Source organism: Beta vulgaris, chromosome 1 (genome assembly GCF_026745355.1).
Source record: "Beta vulgaris subsp. vulgaris cultivar EL10 chromosome 1, EL10.2, whole genome shotgun sequence".
NCBI classification, from domain to species: Eukaryota; Viridiplantae; Streptophyta; class Magnoliopsida; order Caryophyllales; family Amaranthaceae; genus Beta; species Beta vulgaris.
Window position 1 is genome coordinate 30,864,099 of NC_079202.1, and position 19,450 is coordinate 30,883,548.

At 33.9% G+C, this 19,450-nt stretch overlaps 1 protein-coding gene across 1 annotated transcript; it reads right to left on the reverse strand.

Moving 5' to 3' along the window:
• Positions 1 to 267: 267 nt before the first annotated feature.
• Positions 268 to 17,832, reverse strand: LOC104905688 (aminotransferase ALD1, chloroplastic). Its single transcript, XM_010694298.4, has 10 exons — positions 16,883 to 17,832; positions 15,301 to 15,356; positions 15,092 to 15,168; positions 13,683 to 13,799; positions 5,927 to 5,989; positions 4,398 to 4,502; positions 4,238 to 4,288; positions 3,057 to 3,377; positions 1,659 to 1,865; positions 268 to 750 (listed from the first exon to the last, which is right to left on the reverse strand). The coding sequence occupies exons 1-10, from the start codon at positions 16,969 to 16,971 to the stop codon at positions 427 to 429; spliced, it is 1,410 nt and encodes a 469-aa protein (XP_010692600.2). The 5' UTR covers positions 16,972 to 17,832; the 3' UTR covers positions 268 to 426.
• Positions 17,833 to 19,450: the final 1,618 nt, after the last annotated feature.

Consider the following 19,450-nt stretch of genomic DNA (forward strand, 5'->3'; position numbering starts at 1 on the left):
TGGTCTTCACTCACAAGTTATGTGAAATAAGGTTTGTTGATCGATTGATCAAAACAGGTTGTATTCTAGTTGAAACTGGTTCCGTTCGTTTAAGTTTTGAAATTCTTGGAACCAAAACCGATTGAGTATCCAATTAACAAATGATCTACCACATTTGCTTGTTTAAGTTGCACTTCAATTACGATGAACGTGAAAGATGAATAAAAAATAAATAAGAAGCACACAATTTTATTTGCAAATGAAGCTAAAAGAAGTATTATTGTTTATTATTACTCTTTATGATAAAAAGAGTACTCGAACTATTTTTCTATTTGGTATTTTACATTATTGTTACAGTATAATTAAAATCTGACTATGAGAAATTTATTGTAACCCAAAAACATTATTTGTATTATTTCCAATTAGTGATGGGGTACTTTTTCCAGCTCAACGACGGAGAATACATCGATCACCAAGGTCATGAAAATGGTTCTTCAGCCTCATGGATGCTTCATATATAGCTTCTCTTGGAGCAAAGGCACTAACTCGAATGAACTCTTCACCTTTGTTACCAAATCCTCTGCCCGGAACTGTTAATATATGTGTTTCCTCTAGAATTTCATTAAATATATCCCAAGATTTTGAGCCAGGAAAATGAACCCATAGGTAAGGTGCATTTCTACCACCATACACTTTTAACTTGAATGATGTAAATGTGTCTACCAACATTTTGGCGTTGTTCATGTAATAATTGATTGTAGAGTTCAAGGCCTTCAAGAAAAAAATATCAAACAATGAAAATTAATGAGAAAATGAGATTCATTGAGGTGGATAGCATATAAAATCAATTCTCAAGTAAGTAATTGTAGTATGTATTATTATCAAAAAGGCATTAATTTGTTTTATTATTTTCAGTACATTTACCATTTTAGACTAAACAAACAATTGTTGATTAAAAAACACTCATGAGGACAATTTCATCAAGATACTAAGTGAAACCTTTGTGGCCTTATCTAGGGTGCACTCTATTGAAAATGATAAACAAAAGTTGGATCATATTTATGCATTTCAACGTTAAGTGAATGGTTGACGAGTCATATTTTGAATTTATTCATGTCAAAGACAATAATTAGCAAAGTATTATAGAAAAAACACTTAAAAAGTTAGCTAACATATAAATCAACTAAAATTGTAATAAATATATTTTTCCTTTGTTCTGAGATTAATGAAACGCTTTTTCCTCAAAAAGAATCTCGCATAAAATAGAGAAGCGTTTCATTTATTTTATAATGAATGAGGTATATTAAGTTACTTTAGCATGTTGTACCTACCTATCTTACATTGTCAACTTTAATGAAAAAAAACCCTTTTAATTTCAATTGCATAATTTATTTTAACCGAATTAGCATTATAAAGTACACAAGGCATTGACTTTAGAATTGAAATGAATTTTAATAGAAATTATCACGACGTGTGGATAGAATCCATTAGGGTTGAGCATGGCATAAGTTTGGACCTTTTATCAAGTTCAAATTTTCCTTGTATTTATCTTTGTTTGATGAATCATAGTTGGAGTTATAGGCAATCAACAATAATATTATTGAATAGAAATTAACTTTAAAAAGATAGCTTAATTAATTAGTGTAACTTTTTTTAAGAGAGAAAAGAAAAAAAAAAACCTTGTAACCATGTGGGGAAAAACATGCTAGTCCACCAGCTTGAGCAACGTTAGATGCACCATTAAAACAAGTGCATATAATGCGATTATAATCATGGATAACCGGAAACCCATTTGAGTAGCATAGATTATTAGGAACTACTGTCCATCCCAATCGTACTCCTGTAAATCCAGCCAACTTAGAGAATGAAGAAACTTCAATTGCAACCTGCATCCATAAAAAGTTGTCAACGCCCATGACAACAAATCAAATCAGCATGCATATATTCAGAATCGAGCCTCCAACTATTATATGGTGGTGTAAATAAGTCAAGTTGAGCTTAAATTTGTTTTTGCGAAGTTCTATATTATAAACTACTCAAGCTTGGCCAAATACTAAGATTAGCTAGATTCAAGCTTACTTGACTAGGGTTCGTTCAACCTTCAGACAAGACCAAATCAAGCTTATCTGCTTATGGCATAGGAAGGTTAGCGGAACAGTTCGACGAAGAAGTCCATATGCATCATCGAAAAAGTCTAAAATGGATTTCCTCTAGTCAGGCCCAGTGTCAGAATGCTTAATAAAATACCTTTTCGAAAAAGAAAATGGCCCAACAAATCCAACTCATGGCTACACGGTAACTTTCAGACTTTTAAGCCAACTAAATTCGTTTAGGGCTTGAAAATAGCATTTTAATTACTTTTGTATTTTGTTTTTACCTAATTTTCGTATTAGGGTTTTGTTTAGACTATCTAAACATTATTAGTCGTTATTAGAAGGAGTTTTGATCTTGATGATAATATTTAAGAGTTCTACTCTTTTCTGGTGGATTTTGGAGTTTTGTCAGATTTATCGCTTGTAAATCTGTTTCTTCGTTCAAAAAATTGCGCTTGCTTTTCCTTTATATAATTCCGACAACATCAACTTCATTTTAATAAAATGTCCTAAACATATTTCTATCATGGACTAGACGTGTTTTCTTAACTAGATTATGATTTATCATAACTTGCATTATATGTATGAAAATTTAATGTATTAAGTCTTAATGTAGCTATTAGATAAATTTTAGTTGCTCTACCATAACTTAATATTAATTTGTTAGTAGATGTCAACTAACTTCGTAAGAGGTGGTACCAAAGACGTGGGATCAAATTTCCTCTTCGAAAAATATTAAGTCTTAATGAATGGGTTAAATTTTTTAAAAGCAAGAACCTCAAAAATTCACCGGATCCAAATGCAAAATTTAAATAACCTTGTTGGAGTGGACCTCACTGAATAAGAAAGAAACAACATGATCAAATTGATATATGCCTATATTAATCAAATCTTTCAAAATACTCTGAATATAAACCCGGTTGATTTCGGTTCGACTTGAATTAAGAGTTAAGTAAAGGAAAGAGGAGATTAAAAAAATCTAACCTCGTCAGCACCCGGAACTTCGTAGATTGATCGAGGACTATCATCGGAGATATAAGATGCATAAGCAGAATCATAAATAATAATTGATCCATTATTCTTTGCAAATTCCACAAGTTGTTCTAATTCTTGTCGAGATGCAGCATAACCGGTTGGATTATTTGGGGAGCAAAAGAAAATGACATCTGTTCTTGGAGTTTTGTCCAAATCTGGAAAAAAATTATTTTCAGGCCCACAACTCATGTACAGAATGCTACTGTATATTCCTGTTCGTTCTTGAAACTTTCCCGCTTGGCCTATTATCACACTTGAATCGACATATGCCTGGGTCACACAATAAGGAAGAGGGAAGAGTTTAGCATGGTCTGAGATTTTTTGTAAATATATATTGGGTTTAGAGTTATGAAGGTCTAAGAATTTTTGTCAGATTGTACCTAATATAAAACACAAGTTTTGTAGTAAAGGATCTAATAAAAAAAATTATCTAAAAAGACCTATTTAACACTTTTTTGGTTATGAATAATAATCATATTACGAATTTCACGCCAAAATTTCAAATTTCGGTGTTGATTGCAGATGATCACAGTAGTGAGCGCCTGAGCGTTAAGACAGGAAGAACGAATTAAAAGAGACAATTGGAGTTAAAAAAAGGTAACGCTAGATTTTGGTGTTTTAGCCTGAAATTTATAAAATGGTTCTTATTAATAACCGAAAGTAGTTTAATAGGTCTTTTTAGACAAAAAAATATATATATTAGGTCTTTTTCTATTAAATTTGTGTTTTATACCCTGGTGTGGGATGTGAATTCTACTCATATGGCCCATTTAGATATCATTTTCAATTTCTATTGTTTCTTTTAAGGTTTTTTTATAGTCATATGGCGTAAGTTTTATGGAGTAAGTTAATTATATATGGTTCTTCTAATATTTTTGAACAGACAAAAAAAACAAAAAATACTTTTATTAGTTTGCACTAAAATTTCCGTTTGTACTTTTCAAAAAATGCCAGAAAATTAAGGGTACCTTCCTTTCACCTTGTAAAAAATAAGTGTTAGCTTTATCAAGTATAATTTCAGGAGAATTTAGGTAAAGAAAATAAACCCTAAAAATAGTATATGGAATATACAACACATGTTGAGCTTAACCCCTTATATAATGAATCCCATCCTAAAATACAGCCATTACCGGAAACGTAGGGTCTTGCACAGCTATGCTTCTATTGGATCCGAGTAGCATCTATATCAAAAAATGAAAAGAATAAAGAGGCAGCTTAAAATTTGCAAATTAAATTTGAAAATATAATTTACTATAAAACCATTTTGTCGTAGATATGTAGCTTATTTACCTGTAGACGAGAGATGTCACATTGTGCCCCATCTGATATGAAAATTTCACTACTCTTAATAACCGTATTTTTATAATATGTTTCAGCAATTGCCTTCCTTAACTCCTGTCATATTCAATAACATAAATCGATCTTAATAAACATAGTAGTAGTACTTAACAAGATATGCGGTGTAAATCATATGTTGTTTTGTATCTACTTATTATCTTGTTAACAACAAAAGGAAAGGTAAAATAGGGAAGATAAGGATTATCCGTGTGAACATGCGACACCATTAAGTATTACCTTGAACTCAAAACATATCGGATTTGAATTTCTTGAAGATGTGATGTAAATTAATTTGGGACTGAATAATCAACTTGACAATACTTGATTATCAGTTCAAGTATCTGATGTTTGAGGTTTTCGATTTCACATTTCTGATACCCCAAATTTAGCATAGCACTATTAGTGTAGTTTAAGGTGGGCTTTTTTCTATAAACTTCCAAAAATTGTTGGATTCTTAATATCTACTACTATCTTATTTGGATTATTTCCTACAAAGTATTGGAAAATATGTGATGACATAAAGATAGCAAATGTGGGATATAAAATTAAAATTATGTCTTGAGCTTATTCATGTCTTTTTATTCAATATTTTCACTCATCTGGAATTTTATAAACATATCCAAACTAATTGGGACTTATCTTTAACTCAAACCTTGTCTAATTTATCTAAAATAAAATATGATGCAAAAATCAGTTTCAATCAGCTAAAATTGATTACAATCAGTTAAAAATCCATCTGAATTATTAAAAAAAAATTAGTTGAATGAAATCAGGTCATTATTAAACTTTATTATTTTTTCAAAATTAAGTCAAAATAATTTGTATTAACCATTATCGAATTACAGTATTTGGGACAACAATAGAACACACATGAGGTGCTACTAAGTCCTTGTAATAGAGTAGGGTTATTTAACTAGATTTTAGCTAGCTAAATTTGCTATCTTACAAGTTTAGAGGACATCTGTTGAAACTCATTACTTGTCCACTTGTGAGTGTCCCACATTAGAGAAAGAGGAGAGAATAAGCCACTTTATAAGATTAAGAGTTACTCCTCTTATCACCAATTGGTTTTAGGATGGAATCTCCTCATTTATAAGTGAGCTAAGCTCTCCTCCTCCTTATTGGGTTACCCATGCTCATTTCATATAATTTAAAAAATTAACATGGTATCAGAGCCCGAGTTGTGGGTCTCTTCTAAACTGGGCTTCTAATCAAGCAACTGGGTAAGAGTTACTCCTCCTATCACCAATTGGTTTTAGGATGAAACCTCCTAATTTGTAAATGGGCTAAACCCTCATCCTCCTTATTGGGTTACAAGGCACATTTCATATAATCTAAAAAATTAACAACATCTTAGTAGTAATACTTGTGTTGAGCTCAATCCTTTTCTATCTTTAGCTAGTTAAAATTTGGCGAGATAAATTTTTTTACAGTATTGGTGTTTAATCTTATTCTGAGGGAATGAGGAAGAGAGAAAATACCGTATTGCCTTGTTCTGCTCCGTAGCCGCTATAACCATCAACAGTGGATAAAGCTTGTGCATACTGAAAATTGGTGAAAATGAAGATAAGTTCTAAAATAAGGAATGTGAAGATAAGCATTCTGATGAGTTTAAATATTTAACCATGATTTCTTACTTACTTTCTTTAAAGAAAGGAGGAAAGGAGAATGAAGAATTATACTGTTAATAGAAATTGAATAGATGAATTTTTTAATTTTCTAAGAAAGGATAGAATACGAAGGGATTATATTTGCATAAAAAGTATCAAATCTTTGATATCTTATTTTAAATGTCATGATCTTACCATCAACTTAAGTCTCTATAGTGTAAATAAAAACCAAATTCCCTAACTCGGCAACTCTAACTACTAAATCCTAATGCCTTACTAAAAAATTAAATAACAAAATTACTAGGAAAAAAATCAAATGAGCAGTAATACAATAATAAACTTTTGTTATAAACAACATGGGCAAAAAATATAGATTGTCACTTGTTATCTCTTCTTCTACAAAATTTAATTTTTTAAAATATATCACATTATCGAGAATGATTTAAGGAATTGTCCAAGTCAACAATTAATCAAGTATTATAAGGTTGTTGATTTAAACACTTGGTATTGATTTTGACACTGTTATTGTTTATAGTGCATCTGTGCAAGTCGATCAGTTTGCTTTCTTTTCCTCCTGCTTTGCGATAGTTTGTTAGTACTTAATGACATGTCCATACTGCATAGCATATACTTTTGGCCTTTGGCTTATGCTATTTGGCTTTTTTCGTAATCGAAATTAAAGTTTGAATTATTTTGAGAAAATAGGTTAAAGTTGGGACTATTTATGTCATTTTTTCCTATATAATTTTGACTTTATAAGTAACTCAAATTTTAAAGATTGTCTCCATTATGTTAATGAAGTAGTTATCTCATCATATTTACAAATAATCAAAGATGTAGAGTTCTTGTTTATTGGAGTCAACGAGGACATGATATTTAGTCCATGCATATTATCAATAATCCATTTATGTCTTAAATTACTCTGACAATAGTTTTTAATGTTATAGATTCATAATTACCCAAATAAACATAAAGTCACATAAAGTTATAGGGGTGTAATGGTTACACCACAACTTATGTAGTTAATTTTTTTGAATCCGGAAAATAAAAAACAAATACTTACTCCGTTTCAATTTAGTTGTAACACTTTTAAAATCACAGTAAGAGATAGAGAAAGAAAATAAAACGATCCCATGTAGTAGGAGAGAGATAGAGATAAGTTTTTGTCAAAAATAAAGTATCACAACTAAATTGAAACTTGCTAAAATGAAAAGTGTCACAACTAAATTGAAACGAATGTAGTATTAAACTCCTATGTCCATAACCTCACGGTTTCACCCCTTTGACTTCTCTTTCTCATCTAATTTCTAACTCTCTCATCCTTCTTCTCGCCTTTATCTTCCCTCTCTCCACCTCGAAAATCCTCACCATCTTCCAATTTCTCTCGGAAAAATCCACGATCGAGCAATGACGAATTTAAGGAGCAATGCTAGATTTAATAGGTCAAGTGGTTAGATTCGATCAACAAGCATTTCGAATTTGATGTGGAGGCTCTACAGTTTTAGTCATATCCAAAGGCGGCTAAGGCCATGTGTAAGGTGAGCAACTGCACAAGGCCCCAAAAATATAAGGGGTCCAATTCTATTAGTTTTCCTCTTAAAGAGGAAAAAAAACCTAACTCTAATTACATACTATTCATTTCCAATTTATAGAGTATAATGTTGGATGCAAACTTTAAAAAGATTAATTTCTATTTGGTGTTTTTCTCCTCCTATTCTCCAAAAAAGATCATTCATGACTCTCCCATCTCTTTCTATTCACCATAAAAATTTAGTTTATATAATTTAATTTAGCACAAGAGCCCTAATTTTATGAGACGGTCCTGGTCATATCAGGTTTAGATTATCCATTGAGGCTAAACTATCAGCGTTGATCGCAATCGCAACCTCGAAAATCAGCAATAATGGAGATGGTGAGACTAGGGGTGGTGCGAAGAGTTAGGACAGAGAAAATATGGTGTTGGTGTCGGCAGCGTCAGAGACATCCGCGTTGATGCTCGTTGGTGCTGGTGCGTCATGAGGTGTGGGGTGGCGTGTTGTGGTGTGGTTGTGTGGTGGTGTGGTGTGGTATGGTGCGATGGGTTGGTATGGTGTGGTAGTGGCGGAAAAGGAGAGATAAAGGAGGTTTGACGGATGGCGATAGACAGTAGTGTGGTGCTAGTGGAACAGTGGAAGGGTGGGAGGAGGTGGAATGATGTAGTCATAATGATAATAAATGATTGTTGAAAAATTACATATAATATTGATTCTCTTATTAATGATATTAGTTATTTTTTTTTTGAAGGGTAATGATATTAGTTCATGTAATAACCATAAGAAATATATGGTAATAAATGGTTAAAATTTGATAATGAAATCGGAAAAAATGATACAAGTTTACTAAAAAAAATGACATAAAATTAAGGAATAATGATATCATTTTTCTTATAAATAATATATCAAATGATATCAGTTGTATGCAATGATGATAAGGTATATAAAGTGTTGAAAAATAATAAGAAAATAAGAAAAACGATACAAGTTTTCTAAAAAAACGACATAAAGGTCAAAATAGTAATGATATGAAGCATAACAATAATTACATGAAACAAATTGTCAGATTGACATGAAACAACTTCACAATGATCTAAAACACTCCAATACTAACATGAAATAGTTTTTATAATCACATAAAACATAGGGAAATTCTATATGGTGACCCTCAATTTTTTTAAATTCTATTTGGCAGACAATTTTTATCTTTCCTCTATTTAGTAACTCTCTACTCTATTTTTTTTTCTTTAACCTTATCAGATTTTAAAATCATTTTTTAATTAACAAATTGATTTTTCAATTACAAAAAACTCATTTTGAAATTAGAAAAAACCCCAAACCCATCCTACCACCTCCTCTCCTCCCGTAACCACCATCACCCCCTTCCCCCTTCCCTCTTCCCTGGCAGCCACCATCACCCCCTCCCCCCTTCACTGCCACCGCCGGACCACCCTTTCCCCCGATGCCGAGGTTTCCTCCTTTGCCGCCGACTGTAACCCAACTTCCACGAACTCACCCCGACCCTCTTTCCCACGCACCCTGACCAGCAGCCGCACCTACCTTTCTCTCGTCTAACAAAATCGAAACCCACCACCTTCCACACCATTTTATACCACCAACCTCTAGCCCTCCGATTTCTAGCACCCACCTATCCCCTCCGGTTTCTACCACCCATCCACCCCATCTGAACCTAAATTGCAATAGGTTCTGCGCCAGAGGAGAGGGAGGGTCGAAAATGGTGTGGAAGGTGGTGGGCTCTGGTTTTGTCAGAGGAGAGAGAGGGAGGTGCGGCGGCTAGTCAGGGTGGGAGAAAAGAGGGCCGGTTCGTGGGTCCTGGGTTATGGTTGGCGGCAGGGGAGGAAGCCTTAGCGCTGACGGAGAGGGTGGTCTGGCGCTGGCAGTGAAGGGGAAAGGGGGAGATGGTGGCTGGCCGTGAAGGGGGAAGGGGGTGATGCTGGCTAAGGGAGGAGATGGGGTGGTAGGATGGGTGGTTATGGTGGGTGGGGAAGGTTTGAGTTTTTTTTTCATTTGAAAATCAATTTTTTAAAAAATTAATTTTAAAATGTAAAAAGGTTAAAGAAAATACAAAAAATAAAGTAGAGGGTTGCCAAATAGAGGAAAGATAAAAGTTGTCCACCAAATAGAAATTAAAAAAATTGACGGTCACCATATAGAGTATCCCTAAAACATATATATTAGGGCTCGTTTGGTATTACTGTGATTTTTGTTTTTTGGTTTTTTGATTTTCAAAGTCATATGATTTATGTCCTATAATGAATAAAAAATTAGTCAAATTTATTGAGAACATGATGATTTTAAAAACTGACAACTAAAAAGTGAAAACCACTTTTTCTGGTTTCCTGTTTTTGGGTTTTAATTTTTTTAAAAAAAAAACTGAAAACTGAAAACAAAAAATAATAACAAACGTGTCCTTAGTTATCATATACTGGATATTGTTAATTCTTATATACGGTCGGCCACACGGGAAGTTATAGGTGTGGTCGCGCGCGCGACACGCTGTCAGTCCATCAGCTCATTTTCAAATGGTCATATCTCACTCGTTTCTCATCGGAATGAAGCTTTTGACCTGGCATTGGAAAGTTATCGAGCCAAATTTTCATCTCCAACTTGAATCTTCCCAATATCAAGTGTGTTGTGAGATATGACCTTTCGAAATTGACCCTTATGCACAAACACTTATAAACAGATGGAGTTATTCTTATGAATAAATGGAGTTACTTGTATGAGTATGTGGTTACTTTCAACAATAAAAGGGTGTCACTCCTATAAAGAAATGTGGTTAATTTGGTGAACCTCTAGGGTTACTCGTATGATTAAATGAGGGTACTAGTATGAATTAATCGGGTTACTCATAAGATTAAATGAGGTTACTCATATATTAAATGACATTACTAGGATGAATTAATTGGATTACTCATATGGTAAAAATGAGATTAATCATATAATAAAATGGGGTTACTTGATCAAATAGGGTCATCATATGATTAAATAAGGTTAATATTATGAACTAATGAGGTTACTCGTATGAAAAAACAAAGTTACTTTTGTGAAAAAATGAGGTTACTCACTTGAATAAATGAGGTTACTAATCAGTTTACTTTTATGAATAAATGAGGTTACTTGTTTGAATAAATGTGGTTACTTTTGTAAACCTTTGGGGTTACTCAACTTCAAAAGGTCATATTTCACAGCACATTTAATATTTTGGGAAGATTCAAGTTGGAGATGAAAATTTGGCTCGATATCTTTCCAAAGCCTGGTCAAAAGATCGATTCTGATGAGAAACGAGTGAGATATCACCATTTGAGAATGAGCTGACGGGCTGACAGCATGTCGCGTGCAGCCACACTTGGAATTTCGCGTGTGGCCAGCCACACGCAAGACGCGTTGTAAGTAATGATGTAACATGTTATTTCCTAAAAAAAAAAGTTATATTTGACCTTTTGACATATATTTTATATTTAGGATTTTGATTCATTTACCATATATTCCCATCCGTATTTTTTAATCCACATACTTTTTTTATTTGGTTTATTTATTTTTAATTTACACATTGTTTTTTTTTTTCTGTTCTTGGTAACACATGTCCAATCTACCATCTCCTTTTTTCCCACCAATGTCATCCACTTATCAATATTATAATCTACTTTTTAGTTTATTTCTTACTCTTCAGTTTTTCTCTCCACCATTTTAGTTTCTCTCTCAAATTTATGTACTTCTTCCTTAATTCTCTCCAAATTAAAGTGGTAAACTAAAAACAAATAGGGAGAGGATGTTTCAATAGATTCTTATTGATGATAATGGTAATGAATTCAGCTGTAATAGTGTGAAGAGAACATTATCAACCAGGCATGTGTCGAATATGGTAATGCTAATCTAATCTCGTATGCCCTGTTTTTCTTCTTCATATTCATAAATCATAAGTTACCATCTAGTACCACTTTAGAGATGGTATAGGTAGGTAATGAAATTTTATGATGAGCAAATCATTTACGGGCTTAACGCTTTATTATCATTTGAAATGCTTTTTTTTCTTACAAAACTATACTAAAATTCATTACCATATTGTTTGAACAATGGTGATATTTATAGCAGATTAGGGAAGAAAAAGCAAGAACAATTGAGAAATTAAACATAAAGAGATATAAAATTCCTAAACTTGTCTACTGGTAAGGAAATAACCTTCCAATTTCAAGGTTATGGATTCAATTCTGACTAAGGGCACTTTGGGAGTGAGTTTCTCCTTATCATCCCCTCACCACTCTCAAAGTGTCTGCCCACAAATCCAGACTGTATTAACTTGCAAGAGGTACCGGTCTGACAGGGCCCTTCAACTTACCACGAGTTCCTAGGGGGGGGGGATTCTCAATGTTGTTTAGTTGAATGTAGGAAGTAGGATTTCTTAAAAAATTGTTTTCTTTTGAAGTTTCAATTCTTAAGAAGTGGAGAAAGTTGTTTGATTGCTCGTACGAAGTAAATTGAAAGTTGGATTAGGTACGTAAGTTTCTGTAATTACGGAAAATAAAACTTTCTAGAAAATGCAACTTCCTACATTTTTGGCTTTTTGCCATCCACCCGACTTTGTCTTACTTTACTTCTGAAGAAGTTTAATTTACACTTTCAAACAAAAATATTGTGATAGAGTATAGATCTATTCTTGGAGCCTCAACCATCATCTTAAGCTTTTGGTTGAGTTGTTCATTTGACATGGTATCAAGAGCCAGCGTGACAAAAAGGTCACGGGTTCGAATCCCATCTACCCCTCCTTTCTCAGTGGAATATTTAGCGCCAGGTATGAGGGAGACTTGTGTTGCATCCACACTTCAAGTCCAAAGGGCTCTTGCGTGAGGGGGCGTGATAGAGTATGAATCTATTCCTGAGACCTCAACCATCAACTTAAACTTTTGGTTGAGTTGGTCCTTTGACTAGATCTATACTCTATCACATTGTTTACACCTTGATTCTCGAGTCAAATAACAATACAGTTACCGTCATTTATTATCACCTTATGGTAATGAGTTTATGAGGGAAGATATCATGTACATGTCCACGGTAATTCTAATCCGACCCTAAATATTTCTTTTTCTTCTTAAATTTTGACTAATCATCATGAATAGGTGCGTGGCATTGACAAGTAGTGGATTCGTGGGTAGAACAATTCGGTGTTTGGTGTATATCCTCATTATCGTTTTAGAATTGAACTTCTTAAAAAACTTCACTTACCCCTTTCCGTCCATTTTATGTTCCTCGCTCATTCGACATTTTTATGTCTAGAAAAGTATTCCAACTAGGAACCTCCTAAACCAAAGGAGGAAATACCACTATCATTATTTACTATAGCCTACCAAACAAGTCAAAATGTTTTGCTAAATCTCAAACACATGTCACCCCATCATTATTTTATAAAATTATGTTGAACATCATGGAAGGAGGAACTCTTTTGTTTCGATCAATTAAAAAAATTATCATTTAAGCTCCGTTTGGTAGGGCGTAAAACATTATCTGTGTAAAATGATTTTCATGGAAAACAATTTCCAATGGAAAACACAATTCCAAAATTAGTTTTCCGTTGTTTGGTTTCATGTAAGGAAAATGATGAAATGAAAGGGAAAATAAGGAGGTAGTGAGAAAAGTGGACAAAAGAGATAAGGAAAACAGTTTTCCCATCATTTGGAAAGGAAAATGGTTTTCCATCATTGGGAGAGTAATTTTACCCTAAGGGAAAATGGTTTTACACTCTTTTGCCAACCAAACAATGTAAAACTAAAAATGAAGGAAAACACTTTTCCGAGAAAACGTTTTACGCCCTACCAAACGGAGCCTTAATGGTTCAAGGGAAAGTTGGGAGATACTTTAATTTCAAGTAAATACGATCAACATACAATTTGGGCTTAATTGCCAAGAGAGATTTCTCTCCCTCAAGCTCAAGTTGTTAAGAAGAGTCTAGTTCCTTAATGTTTAATTTGATGGCTAAGAGTACGATATGAAGCTAGGAAATTTGTCAATGCAGCTATTAGATCAATATGTTGCGGAAAGAATTGAAGACATTAGTTTATAAGTATACTTATACTTACCTCGGACATGACTGAAGATATGGCATGTGGAATAGGTTGTGTTGTGTCGCCTATACCAAGTCTAATCAACTTTGCATTGGGGTACTTCTTAACATGCTCCATCTCTCGCATGGATATCTGATTAAGAACAACTAAAGCAGCTGAGTGATATAAAGGCATTAAATACTTTAAAAGGCTCTTTTTTTTTTTAAACTGCTCCATTTTTCATTTGGATTAAATTTTCAGTAGATGCTCCATTTATATTAAAAGTTTAAAACGATAAATTTTCAGCTGAGTGGTTCTCACGATTCTCACCATAAGAGTGGTTCTCATATGAACTTATATACTTCCTCCGTTCTGTTTTAAATGAAACATTGGATGAAATGACACTATTCACTAATCAATTTTAACTCCAATTTATCGCTATTATATAAAGAAAAACATAGTTAAGTGGGATCTTGTTAGATTTGTCTCGATGTATACTATCAGATTATAACTTTTTTATATTTTTTACGTTTACACAACTAAAGATATTAATGACTAAAGAAGCGTGTTGGGTTGCGTGAAAAAGCAAACGTTTCATTTAAAACGGAACGGAGGAAGTATATATATATTACATCAAGATTCTATTTGGGATAAAAAAAATAAGGATAGGTATTTTGTGTAGAGATAATTATGCAAGATTTTTTTAGTTTTGTTGAATTTTGAAATGGAAATTTTTTGTATGATGATATCTTATACAAGATTTTTAATACTCTTAACCAGTTGAGATCATTTATATATCAACTAGCTTTATATGCACCCGATGTATGCACTAATTTAAAAACTTGTTATTTTTATTATACACTCCATCGCCGGTACTATAGTTATGATAAAATTTAATTAAAATGTAAAAAGATTATGAATTCAGATATATTAATTCGCTAATATGAAAAATTAACAAAGGTTGTGAGTGATTTTTAAAATTAATGTGTTGTGAATGAATTTTGAACAAAAGAATAGACATAATAATGAGTTGGTTGACTGAAATAAAGAATATAAAAGGTAGTGAGTGTTTCGGACTTTTCAAATTATTATACTAGCTTCTCTTATTTAAGGTCAAGATATTTTATCCATTTAATTTTTGGATTGATTGATGCATATACCATTTTTAATTTGTGTAGAATGGCGAGTTGAAATGAGAAAGATTTTTTAAATTATTTTTTTTTTATAATTTTTTATTTTCTTATATCATTAAGGGTAATTACGTATTTTTAGAAAGGGACATCATCTTCATCCCCTTCCTTATATAATAGAGATCATTTCTTAGAAATAAAAATGCAACATTATTCAAATAAACATGTAAAAACTTTCCTCCAGAACCAATTCGAATTAGAGTGACAGAATAAACTATAAAAAGAAATATAAACAAAAAGATGTAAGTTGGCCACCTCTGGAAACAAGTAATTGTCTCGTAGATTCTCCATATTTGTATTGCGGGGTACTTTCGTCCACAGATTTGTGATTGCTTTACATGTTAATGACACAATTACATATCCAAAAGATCAGTTAAAAAAATCAGTTTCATCAAGTTGAGTATCTACAACATGTACAAATACAATAGACATCTATATTATGTACTGGAGAAACAATACAGTACCATGACGTCTCATGTTTCTAGCACACTTGCCATGCTTATTTGATCTGAAGATAACGCTGCAATACAGGATGAACATACGTAAATAAAGACCATGTATTAGCCATCAACTATAATGAACTTTCACATTCAGTCCTTCAATATGTTTAAGGACGCTAAAGAGCAAATATCTTGTCACCATATGAGATAATAGAGGATCTTTGATGTATAATTTCACTTGTGTAGGTCAACCTATCTTCCTTATTCGGTATTTGTTATGAATGTTATCAAAATCGAGATCCTAATTTGGATCCTGAAGGTTGGCAAGATCGAATTAACCAGATAAAATTATAGGGTCGTAAGACCCTACAATACAGGTAAATTAGTGATAATTATGTTATATTATGGTCAAAAGACTCGTGTTAGAACTTTACACATCAATAATGACATTTTTTTTCCCAAATCACGATAGTAATTCAATACTCTAAAACTGAAGTAACATGTGACCAAAAACTAATAGAGGAAAGATAATATTTGGAATTATTTTGTGAAATTTTATGATAGAATCGGATCGTAGAATCATATTATGATCCTACCATGTGAATTTTGGTAGTTGGGTAGAAATATCCTACTAAATTAAGATTTTATGTACGATCGAGATCGAAAAGGTGCTTTCGGATCGTAGAATCATAAGAGACGGTTTACTAGGGTTATGAGGGAGTTTTTGTCTTTTAGTTCTTTGCTGCTCCTAAATCTATATAAGGAAAGCTAGTGATCAATGAAAATTATATTTGAGTTTGATTTAAAAAAAAAAACCTTGTGTTTTAGCCTTTAAACTTTGAGTGTGTCTCAAGTTCAAGTGCGCCCTTGTTGCTTTGAGTATATTCTTGAGCAATAAGTTTGGGGGAGGTTGAGTAGGTCTTGAGTCTGACCTAAAACCCCAAGACATGGAGTTTATCCTTTTGTCTTGGTACTATCCTAGGTTTCATGGCTTTCTTGAGTGTTCTATATTCCTTGAGTTTATATTCATCATTGAACTCTTTGGAGAATGTTTTTACACTTACATCATAAATGTAAGCAACAAGACATGCTCCAAAAATTCTTTCACCTCATAATTAACTTCACATAAAGTTCAAAATCATGAGACAATTTTTGCGTGATATAATATGCACAAGTTTTATGAGACGCTAACTAATTACAATTACTTATTATACGACTGTAAAAGTTATCTTTACTTATACTATGACCTAGTTACTCCGTTTTTACAATAAATAATAAGAAATATGTCTCATATAATGATTTGTAAGATAGCGTTATGCCATATAAAGGCGTGAAAACCTCATTTAATTAATATATAAAAATATACTTTAATACATAATCTCTATTTTATCAAATAACAATCTATCATAATTAAAGAGTAGGATAGCCTAATGGTGCTGGCATCACCTTTGATCTCCATTCAAAGATGTTGGATAAAGTCTTACCCCTTGCAAGAGGGATTCCCATATTTTCCCCTACTTAAAAGAACTTCAACTTTTTTTTAAAAAAAAAAAAAGTCTCACATATAATTAAGAATCACCTAAAAACATAAAAATTAAAGTACTACCTTGGGTTGGCGAGTCTACAATGCATGAATAATTGATATGGCACGCAAGATTTGGTTTGTGATGGGAGGGAAGATTGACACTTGAACATATTTCGATCGATTTTTTGTTGTATAAAAAGTTCCTTTCTTTGTTTCACGGGTTGTTGTATAGAAAACTTAAGCTATTGTCAAAGATATACAATTAGTGCTTGGAGAGTATACATTTCCAATAACATATTTATAGTATTCAAAGCAGACCGAATCTGCATGGAGTTGGAAAAACATTAAGAAGAAAAAACAAATCCTCTATCTAACCGACGTGCCACAAAATTTCAGTCCACTTTCCATGTAAATTACTACATGGACTTCAATCTGATTATTCAATGTTCGTAGTTTGATCCTGTGATACCAACAACCTAAGTATAGCAATATTTTATGGCCCCACCAATTAACTTTATGTGCACGTACATCCTTGTCAAGCCTTAATCTCTACTAAACCAAATCCTGCAAAAGAAAAAAAAAAGTTTGACCTACGGTTTATGTAGAACAAAGAACCTGCGGTTCAATATAGAACCAACAATATCTTGACCATAAGGCATGCATGGATCAGAGACTAGAAGATTATTAAAAAGAGGGGAAGAAATGGTGATCAGAATATATTTTTCTTAATTAGCCAAAAAAAAAAAAAAATAGAAATGGTGATCATAATAAAGGCTTCAAAATTTTATATAAAATACAGACGTAAGACATAACCTATTAATATATGTATAAATAGTCATAGTTCACTATTTTGAACTACATTAATAATTTAATATGTGATATATGTAAAGTTATTAAAAATAATGTATGGGGTTGACTAAATTCCATACTGGTCTACTTAGACCGATAAGTATCGCCATGGTCAACATGCTTACTACAGATTTGTTGACTTCATCATACCGGTTCCATTAAGATATCCAGACAATATTCCTCACTGGGCCATTACTCATGGGCCTGGGCTTGATCCAGTTTCTATCTACATGCGCCTACGGGCCTAAGGATAAAACTTTAATAGAGGACAAAAGTATATCCTCAAGGGATATTCCAGCGTCCAACCAATAGGAGCAGAGTCCTATCTGAACAAAGACGCTTGCCGGCTCCTATAAATACCCCGTTGATCTGAGTCATAAGGTACGTTCACGATCACAATCATACTCCACTTGAGAGCTACCGGTTTACCCATTACTGACTTAGGCATCGGAGGGGCGTTCCTCGGATCAACCCCCGAGGCTAGTTTACGTGTTCTCTCTTGCAGGAAATCGAACTGGCTTACTTATCAAGGACATACCGGTTCACCCACTAATAGTCATTCCATACCGGAACAATTGGCGCTAGAAGGAGGGGCGAACTATACCTTTAAGTCTAAGCCATTTATTACCAGCAAAATAACCCTCATGGATCCTAATCAACACTTCGGGATGCCGAAAACTGATGAAAACAATGTCCCCATTGAGAAAACACCACCAAGGTTCTCAACCCCGATATCGGCCATAGGACTGACTGGGCCACCTACTGATAAGGGAAGGAAAACTCCTGAAACTCCTCAAGAGAGTATATTCCATACTCTCCAGCATATGTTCACTCCGGAACAGCTCAGGAGTGCAGCGGAAGTTTTTCAAGCCATGGCCAGCCACACCCCACCGACTGGTCCACCCGTCAAGCGACCTCTGAGCAGAGCCACAACCCGGTGAGAAAACTACGCTCAGTGGGGACGGGCCGCCAGGGGGAGCGAGGCCGGAATGACCAGGATCAGGTGGCCAACTCAAAGACCCCCACGTAGCAAGTTGGGGAAGAGAAAGAACAGGAGGCTCAAGAAACGGAGGTCCAGCTATCTTCCCACCCTAGGAAGGGAAGTGAGTATAGGCGAAGAGCACCAGTATCCTTACGGAACTCTCCGTTCTTCACTGCTATCCTTCAGGAGCCCATGGAGAAGATCAAAATGCCGACGTGTAAGTATGACGACAAGACTAACTCGGAAGATCATATATCGGCTTATGAGGGACACATGCTGCTGTACACTAATACCGACTCAGTATGGTGCAAAGTGTTCCCCTCTACGCTAATTAGGCTTGGCCAAACATAGTTCAAGAGTATATCGCCGGCAACGGTCTTTGACTTCCGCCAGCTAACATCTATGTTTGTCACGCACTTTGTTAGTAACAAACACAAGGAGAAGACTACCGGCGAACTGATGTCCGTCAAACAAGGGGAATCTGAGAGTTTGAGGGACTACGTAGGGCGTTTCAAGGCAGAAGTCGTCACCATCCCAGCCTGTAGCAGAAGGTAGCGGTCTTAGACCTAATGACGGGCCTAAAGGAGGGAACTCCCTTCAGGAGCTACTTGGGCCACAAAAAGTTGACAAGCCTAATAGAGGTCTTAGGCAAGGCAAATGACTTCATCCGAGGAGAGGAGTTTGACAAAGCGGCAACTGCTAAAAGGCCGGCAGGAGATGAGAGAGATAAGGAAAAGGAGTGCAAAGATGATATGTACCGGAAAGATAAAAAACCGGACACTTTCAACAGGAGGGAAGAAAGCAATTATGTAAAGAAG

Excerpts from the sequence above, each read along its gene's own strand:
- LOC104905688 (XM_010694298.4), bottom strand. The coding sequence starts at position 16,971 with ATGTTCAAGTGTCAATCTTCCCTCCCATCACAAACCAAATCTTGCGTG. Across the intron at positions 15,169-15,300 it reads TAGAAACATGAGACGTCATG|CAATCACAAATCTGTGGACG; the intron begins GTACTGTATTGT and ends TAACATGTAAAG. Across the intron at positions 751-1,658 it reads TTTCCCCACATGGTTACAAG|GCCTTGAACTCTACAATCAA; the intron begins GTTTTTTTTTTT and ends TTTTTCTTGAAG.